Source organism: Myotis brandtii, unplaced genomic scaffold (genome assembly GCF_000412655.1).
Source record: "Myotis brandtii unplaced genomic scaffold, ASM41265v1 scaffold369, whole genome shotgun sequence".
In the NCBI taxonomy this organism is placed as follows: Eukaryota; Metazoa; Chordata; class Mammalia; order Chiroptera; family Vespertilionidae; genus Myotis; species Myotis brandtii.
The window spans coordinates 109,236-118,274 of NW_005364180.1; the positions used below are offsets into that span (position 1 = coordinate 109,236).

General features: G+C 54.1%; 1 protein-coding gene across 2 annotated transcripts; it reads left to right on the plus strand.

Moving 5' to 3' along the window:
* The first annotated feature begins 6 nt into the window (after nucleotides 1–6).
* Nucleotides 7–6,037, plus strand: TMEM138 (transmembrane protein 138). Of its 2 annotated transcripts, none has more exons than XM_005872185.2 (5): nucleotides 7–458; nucleotides 2,768–3,009; nucleotides 4,041–4,212; nucleotides 5,208–5,283; nucleotides 5,499–6,037. In XM_005872185.2, the coding sequence occupies exons 2-5, from the start codon at nucleotides 2,882–2,884 to the stop codon at nucleotides 5,609–5,611; spliced, it is 489 nt and encodes a 162-aa protein (XP_005872247.1). In that variant the 5' UTR covers nucleotides 7–458; nucleotides 2,768–2,881; the 3' UTR covers nucleotides 5,612–6,037. The 2 variants fall into 2 exon arrangements, with proteins under 2 accessions (XP_005872247.1, XP_014400048.1); XM_014544562.1 differs by having other exon boundaries at nucleotides 7–181.
* The last annotated feature ends 3,002 nt before the right edge of the window (nucleotides 6,038–9,039 follow it).

Sequence of the window (9,039 nt, forward strand, 5' to 3'; positions counted from 1 at the left end):
CCAGGGGCTGGCGCTCAGCAAGGCCACGCGGAAGGTCGGGCCCAGGAAAGCTGGGCCCCAACATGGCCACCCGGCCGTCCACAGAGCGGGCCGAGGAAACCTCCGCCTCCACTTCCGGAATTTGAATAGGTTTCCGGAAGCCAGGACGGTGTCTCCATGACAACCGACGTTGGGGCTTGAGGTGCGCTGCTTGAGGACTAGCAGAGAAAGTGTCCGGAAGTCGGCGCCTTGTTGTTGTTTGGATTTTGGCTTCTTGCCAAGGCAGCCCCGTTGTTAAAGCGGATTCGGGGAGGCGAGGGGGCGTGCCCTGGGGCAAAGGGAGCGCGGCGGGCGGCGGCATCCCGGCTCCACTCCCCTGCCCGCTGGCCGGTGACCTGAACTCTGACCTGCAGGATGGGGATCATGCTTTCCCGCCTTGCAGAGGAGCTGCAGGGTTCGAGGGAGCTGCCTCGGTGCTGGTAAGTACGCGATAACTACCAGTATCTGATGAAGGAGGAAGCTGGGCGCAGAGAAACCACGTTCCTACCCGCAGCAGGCGGGCCTTCAGCAGGCGAGCTGGGCGAGGCTCCTGACCCCTCAGCCTCTGTGAGATGGGGGCACACGCACGCTAACCGCTGCTGCACAGGCCAGTGTGGGATGAAACAAAGTAATAAGTCTGAAAAGAGTTGTACATTGTAAAGCATTTTACAGATGTTAATTCAATCTCAATCTCTAACACCTCAAAACATTTTTAAAAATATATTTTTATTGATTTCAGGGAGGGAGAGAGAGAAACATCAATGATGACAGAATAACCGATCGGCTGCCTCCTGCACGCCCCACACTGGAGATCCAGCCCGCAACCCGGGCATGTGCCCTGACCAGGAATCAAGCCATGACCTCCTGGTTCATAGGTGGAAGCTTAACCACTGAGCCACTGCGTGCGGGCCACCTCAAAGCATTTTGAAATTTGTTCATAAATTTAATCCAGATGGAGTGGTCACAGGACACCCCCAGAGCAACTTCTGGGTCTTGTCATATCCTCCTATATAATAAAAGGCTATTATGCAAATCAACCGAACAGCAGAACAGCCGGTTGCTATGACATGCACTGACCACCAGGGGGCAGGCGCTCAACTGCGGCCGGGCCACCTCAAAGCATTTTGAAATTTGTTCATAAATTTAATCCAGATGGAGTGGTCACAGGACACCCCCAGAGCAACTTCTGGGTCTTGTCATATCCTCCTATATAATAAAAGGCTATTATGCAAATCAACCGAACAGCAGAACAGCCGGTTGCTATGACATGCACTGACCACCAGGGGGCAGGCGCTCAACACAGGAGCTGCCCCCTGGTCGTCAGTGTGCTCCCACAGGGGGAGCACCGCTCAGCCAGAAGCCCTGAGCCGGGCTCATGGCTGGTGAGCGCAGTGCGGACATCCCCTGAGGGCTCCCGGACTACGAGAGGGCACAGGCTGGGCTGAGGGACCCCCGAATTTCGTGCACTGGGCCTCTAGTATGGAAATAAAGGCCCAGCTTCTATTCCCTGGTGCCCACTGTGTTGCTCCCATAACCTTACACGCAGTTCTGCGGGAGAGCACCGTTTCCTCTCAGCTTTTTCTGCCTGCACCACTTCCCACTTCTCCTGTGCCAACATGTTCCCGCCTGGTTCCATATCGGCCTGTCAGTAATGTAAGAGACCGCTTTGTGCAGTAGGTAAGAGCACCCAGACCAGACTGCCTGGATCCGAATCCCAGCTCTGCCGCTTACTAGCAGTGTGACCCTGGACAGATTAGTTCATCTCTCTGGACCTCAGTTGTCCCATCTGTAAAATGGGGAGTATCTTCTACTTTGTGAGATTTAAACAATAGGAGTGCTTAGACTGGTCCCAGCACACATGTAAAGGACTGCAGCCACAGTAAGTATCAGTATTAGAATCGGTATTATTACTCGACCAGACACTCGTGTGCTCCTGGAGCCCTTTGGCCTCAAAGTGGTTGAAAGAGCTCTGAGTGTCCAAGTTCCCAGCATGGAGCACGGGGGAAGGTTAGGGTGAGGTGCCCGGAGGGAGTGCCTCCTCGGGGTTTGTTGGTGGTGGTGGTTTTGTTCACTGCTGTATCCGAGCACCTAGCATGGTGCCTGGCCCATAATAAAGGGTGTCCCAAAATTCACGCAAGAAGTAATGTTGGTAGAAAACACAGGTTTATAATTAAAAATTGTAAATTTTTTATGGCTTCATAAAGTATACAGTATAGGGTTATGTATGGAATAGCATATCGGGTAAATGGCCTCCACGGCTTTGCTGGCACATACGCACTGTTTTGTTGAAATTTTCCATGACCGTTTTGCATAAATGTGGCTGAATTTCGATGAGGCTCATTTTCATCTTGATGGCTTGGTTAATCGACAAAATTGTCGAATTTGGGGTTCAGAAAATCCACGAGTGATTGTTGAGAAACAGATGCATCCACAACGTGTCACTGTTTGGTGAATTTTGGGCTGGAGGCATCATCGGACCATTCTTCTTTGAAAATGCGGCTGCTCAGGCAATAACAAAAGAGTGCGTATGTGCCAGCAAAGCCGTGGAGGCCAATTACCCGATATGCTATTCCATACATAACCCTATACTGTATACTTTATGAAGCCATAAAAAATTTACAATTTTTAATTATAAACCTGTGTTTTCTATCAAAATTACTTATTGCGTGAATTTTGGAACACCCTTGAGGTCCTCAGGAAATAGTCATTGTATTCATGAACTTTTAACCACTTTTTTTTGCCCCAACAGGCTCTTGTCTTAGAGTAAAAGAAACAGCTCTGATTCTTCTCCCTGGGCGCTGGGCGAGTCGGGTGCTGTCTGGGGGACGTGGAATGTGCCCTCGGAGGCCGAGAGCAGAGGAAGATGCTGCAGGCCAGCGGCTACAGCCTGGTGCTCTCCCTGCAGCTCCTGCTGCTGACCTATGACCTCTTTGTCAATTCCTTCTCGGAGCTGCTCCGCGCGGCGCCCGTCATCCAGCTGGTGCTGTTCATGTGAGTTCAGTGGGTGGGACTGACAGCCAACCACAAGCAGCGTGAGGCCTGGACAGTCGGGCCTTAAAAGTTACTAATAGGGAATCTGAGGAAGGAAGTACGAGGACCATGGAGACGCCACAGGTCCTGCTTCTCTCCCTCTGACAAGGGCCTGGGAGACGGGAGCAGTTCACATAGACACGGGGTCCGACTGCTAACCCTGTCACTTTCTGCACCTGTGAGCAGAAATACTGTCTCCTGTGGCCATGAGGAGGATTGCAAGATGGCAAGCTAAAGGGCAATTGTATTCATAAAATATGTGACTCTCACACGATGGAAGCTGTTGGCATTTCCCTTCACAGTAACATATGGAGACTCCATGAGGCAGTTCCGGGGGAAAAGTGCAGTCTTAGGCGTGACCGTCCTCCATGAGGCAGTGCCCCGGCCTGCCAGGCGGCGCTCTCGTCACAGTGGCGACCCCGACCTCCTGCTCTCGTGGAGTTCCCTTCTGGTGGACAGGGAATATACACATCTTTTAAAAGGGTCATTTCAACTAGTGATGTGTCATGCAATGGACATGCAGTAGCTGGGGAGGGGCGGGGAGAGAAGGGCCACTTTAGCTAATGGCGCTAAAGGAAGTCTTTCTGAAGAGGGACACCTGAGCTGAGACTTGAGCGGCCCTGAGGCACAGCCGTGCAAAGATCAGCGGGCGCTTTGCAGTCTGGATGGGAGCGTCTGCTAGGACATGTGCCCAGCTGTGTGCCCAGCATGGCGGCTCTGGACAGAGGGAGGGACCAGCTGCCCACAGCGCCCAGGGGGCTCCTGGAGGGAAGTGTGTCAGCAGGACGCCTTGTCTGTGGCTGTAACTAGCTGCTCGGCCAGTGGGAGCCTTAGTTTCATTCATCTCATTTGGGGCCCAGAGCGCATGCTCCCTCAGGGGGGCTTCGGAGGACGGGGTCACAGGAGGACAGAGTCCGGGTGCCCCTTGGGACCCAGCGCAGCTCGGCCCTCACGGCCGCCCCATGGCTGTGCTTTGTTGCATTTGCCTGCAGCATCCAGGACATCGCGATCCTCTTCAACATCATCATCATCTTCCTCATGTTCTTCAACACGTTCGTCTTCCAGGCCGGCCTGGTCAGCCTTCTGTTCCATAAGTTCAAGGGGACCATCGTCCTGACAGCCGTGTACTTCGCCCTCAGCATCGCCCTCCACGTCTGGGTCATGGTAAGTGAGCTGCGAACCTCTGAATCCTTAAAGGGCCAGGAATAGCTTTCCTCGGGGGCCGGCATCATTCTCGCACATCGCCCAGACCCTGGATCAGAAAGGTGAAGGGAGTGTGGCCTGGACTAGGGTATGTGAGTCTCCGAGGCACTTTTGCCCGACCTTCCGTGTTGGAGTCCAGCTTCTGGAACATTCAGTTCACCTTCGCCCCAAACAGGTCTCCTGGGGCCCAAACGGGAAGTTGAATCTCTCTCATCTGTTTGGGTGGGTGTTGACCCAGGGACTTTATAGGCCCCGGTGTCTTATGGGAAAGAGCCACACCAGAGTGCTGCTTGCCCGTCTGTGCCTCGGCCCCCGCACCACCGTCACCCCAGGAGAGCCGACGCCAGGTGCCTCCTCGGCCCTCGATGGGCGCAGAGCAGACACAGTGTTCGTGGTTCCAGGTTCCTTCCGCTTCACGGGCTTCCTCCCTCCAGTGTCCCAGGGTTTCTCAAGTCGCCTTCTAAGGGGCGCATTACAGCTTCCGGGGGTCTGGTCATCTCGGTACTGAAGCCACCTTCTCGGAGGGAGGGAGCCGGCTGTGCCCAGTCGCAGGTGCTTCCTAGAGAAGATGGTCCCTGCTCTGGGTCCTGGCCGTGTCCTGGGAAGCCCGTGATTACGCCCTCGGTGCCCGAGCCCTTGTCTGACAGCTCTGAGCCCGAGCTTTTCTAGGTCGGCAGTGCCCCCGAGGCTGCGCTAGTGTGGCCTTTCTCCTGGGCCGGGGCTGTGGGGTGAAGGTATAACCAGCGTAGTTCACACCTCCTCCCTCGGGTTAAAAGGAGATTTGCTTTGCAGCAAAAAAGGGCGCTTGAGGCACCTCTGAGAACCACCACTGGGGCTGTGGAAAGAGGGTGAGATCAGCCTGACTTTAAACCAGCGGTCACTGTGCAGCTCACCCAGTTGGAGGCGTTAGGGCCGCTCCTGGCCATTGACCTTTCCTGCCTCCCTGTCTCCTGCAGAACTTACGCTGGAAAGACTCCAACCGCTTTGTCTGGACAGAGGGGCTTCAAACACTGTTTGTGTCCCAGAGGCTAGGTAAGGGCGGGCAGCCTCAGGCCCCCGTGGTGAGGGCCTGGGTCCTGGCTTGTGAGCCCCCACAGCTGGTGGGGGGCGGGGGACAGCCACACCAACAACGGGGCTGCCTCGGCTGCGGGGAGTCCCTGGGTGTCACGAGGTGGCCTCAGCCTCCTGGGGCTCTGTTCTCGCTGAAGCAAGTCCTCAGGGGCCCGGCCTCCTCTTCTCGCCCCCAGCGGCGGTGTTATACTGTTACTTCTACAAACGCACGGCCGTGAGACTGGGCGACCCTCGCTTCTACCAGGACTCCGTGTGGCTGCGCAAGGAGTTCACGCAAGTCCGAAGGTGACGCGTCACACTGATGGGTGCCTCCTGCCTGGCAGGGGCCACATGGGGATCTGCGAGGGGGACGATGGCCCCGGGCCCAGGACGCAGCCGACAGGCTCAGGCCAGTTGTGTCCCGCAGCCGAGAAGCAAGATCCTCCCTCTTGCAAACTCAGGTTCCGGTGCAGACTCCAGGCCATGCATAGCCCCCCAGCCCCTCTCGGCTCTGCCCGCCCCTCCCCCCTCTGCTCACAGGGCCCTCGGCTTTATCCGTGGGAACTCCCCGCATCTGCGCTCTGCTCCACATCCTAAGGACCAGGCGACACAAAGACAAAGAGGGGTGTTTCTGTGCTGCTGACTGACCACGCCTGGGACGTTGAGATTCTGTGCCCAAGGCCCTTTCTGTTTCTTACGTTTTATAAATAGGGAATAAATGGAAGTGTTTCCAGAAGTGGTGGTGTCCGTCGGTCTAGATCGCTCCCCTTCCTGGTAGGAGGCGGGCCAAGTCCCAGCCTCGCCCCGTGGGCAGCTCGGGCCACAGAGCATACACACATGACACAGTTTATCGAGTCCCGTTATGCATACACCATATTCTTGGAGGAATTCAGAATGGAACCTGATGCCCCACCCCGCCCCGCCCTGGAGTCCAGACTTCTGTGCTTCCTTCAGACTCCGCCCCGTCAGGTCCCTCAACTGCCCTCAGCAGCGTAGACATGTTCCTTAGCCTGTGTTGGCAAAGACATTTTTTAAATCCGTGTGCCCAGGGTCTCAGTTGTCTGTTGCCAGAACAGTGTGTGAGGAGCCGCCACCGGATTCAGCGCAGACAACCACAAACGGTCACGCGGCTCTTGAGTTGGGTTCAGGCGGCCTGGCCGAGTCGGGGCGATTTCTGCTGGGCTCGCTCATGAGTCTGGTCAGCTGTGGGTCAGCCGGGCAGCGTGATGGCCCCGGGCCCCGTGGCTCTTGGCTAACCCAGGCCGCCTCCGCGGGGATGACGGGGCTGTTCACTCGGGTTCACATGACCCTTCTGTGATGAGCGAGTCTGTTCATGTGACAGTGGCCGAGGAGCAGGAGAACAAGCCCCCGTGAGCAAAGCCATGTCAAGCCTCTGCTTGTGTTGTGTCTCTTTGACTCCCGTTGGTCAAAGCGGGTCATGTGACCGTGCCAGGGCCAGAGGGAAAGCGGCACTCAAGTCTCCTGGCAAAAGGCTTGGCTGCAGGCAGGGCCGTTCATCGTCGGTCCACCCCCCAGGAAGTCGCTCCGTGAAACTTGTTATTCGTAGGCACCAGCACAAGGTCCTTTTGTGAAGGACCAGGGAGTAAATATTTCAGTTTGAGGGCCATGGGGTCTGCTGCAGCGACTCGACATTATGCAGGGAAGCAGCCACAGCTGACACAGGAACGAATGCACACAGCTGTGCTCCGGCGACACTATTTTAGGACGTGAAATTTGAATTTCATATTTGCATGTGTCATAAAATTTTTTTCAACCATGTAAAAAGGTCGTTCTATTCTTAGCTTGAGGATGCAAAGCCAGCTGATCCCAGCTCGGGTACTCAGGCTGGATTTGCCCGGCCGTCGTGTGCTGACCCCCGTGTGGAAGCCTAGAATAACGCTGTGAGGAGAGACCGTCGGCAATAACCTGCTGTGCTGTCAACACTAACATCTAAAAAGAAAAGGTGCAGCCGGCCAGTGTGGCTCAGTGGTTGAGTGTTGTCCCCTGCACCAGAGGTCACCCGCTGGACTCCCGGTCAGGGCACTCGTCCATCCCAGAACGGGGCGTGCAGGAGGCAGCCGACCCATATTTCTCTCCCTCTCCTTTATCTCTCAAAGCAAAACATTTTTTTAAAAAGGTACAATGCCCAAACACATCATCTAAGATCCATATCCTATAATCAGAAAAAGTGATCTAAAAAGTCCTAACAAAGCCGCCATCTATACCTACTATCCCTTCATCGATACAAAAAATAATTAATAGCTGATCTTTTCATAAAGGATCTTGCAGAAGTATAATCCCTTTGCTCATTAATATCCTGAAAGGCAATCTGTGCCTCCACATCAGGGCTGGACTGCTCTCTTCTGTTTGGAAGCCAGCGAGTACAACCAAATGCCTGTTTCCTCAAAACACTCACGGCCCTTTGTGGCCCTGAGTCTCAGATGTGCATTTCCCTTCACTGCCCAGGCAGAGGGCAGGGCGGCAGCCAGGACACGGCCAGCCGAGCTCATGGCCTCACTGCCGAGGGACAGGGAACCGGGGGACCCAAATGCACACAGGTCACGTGTGAGACGAGTTACGCAGCTAATCTTCCCACGCCTGCGTCTCCGCCCCAGGTTCTGCCGACATTTATTTATGTCCTTCTCAGAGACTATGTAATATTTCAGAAACATTTTACAAAATAAATTGCCATAATCCTATCCCACTCATGTATTTCAAATCCTCAACCACAGTCAGTCCTCCATATTCATGGGTTCCGCATCCATAGTTCGAACCAACTGCAGATGAAAAATAGTGGGGGGGGGAGGGGATATGATACAGTGAGGCCTTGACTTACGAGTGTCCCGACTAACGAGTTTTTCAAGATATGAGCCGGCTCTCGGCCGATTTTTTGCTGAGTTACGATCTCCGTCACGGAACGAATTAAACTTGTAAGTCAAGGCCCCACTATACATTGTTGCTGAGGGTATTATGTCGTTAGGCCTATCGTGCCTGACTGCATTGAACAGGTACAGACTTTTTTCTTGTTATTCCCTAAACAATACAGGATAACAACTGTTTACATAGCATTTGCATCGATGAGGTATTATAAGCAATCTAGCAATGATATAAAGTCTACAGGAGTATGTAGGCTCTGTGCAAATACTACGCCATTTTATAGAAGGGACATGAGCATCCTTGGAATTGGTATTTGCCAGGGGGGAGGGGTCCTGGAACCAATGCTCAGCAGATACCCAGGGACAACTGTCTGTAAATGTATTTTACCCACAGCATGATTACGGGGAACATGGTATAACAGTTTGGGTTTTTTGTTGTTTTTTTCCACTTAGCAGTAGGAGTATGTTTTTAAGATACGATGTAAATTGATTCCTTAGGAACAGTCAGCTTTCAAAGCTCCGAGAAAGAAAGTAAACACTTTCAAAGTGCTGAGAGGCTTGTAGTCGGATGGAGTTGCTTCCGGCTGATCGTAAGGGAATCGGGAAGTAGAAAAAGCAGATCAAATACAAATACCGTCTCTTTTAAAGGCCTCAGGGAACTGCTAAGTGAAGCAGACTGGGGGGCCTAAAGCTCTAAAGGAGGAGAGGCCAGCCAGGTGCGCTGACCACCAGCAGGCTTTGCCCCGGGGCATGTGCTGGTTCCAGGCTTGAGCTAGAGGCAGGCATGGCCCCCAGGGAGGGCTGCGCCAGGGAACAGGGAAGTGAGCTGAGCTTCGTGGTCTCACTGCTGGAGGGACACGAG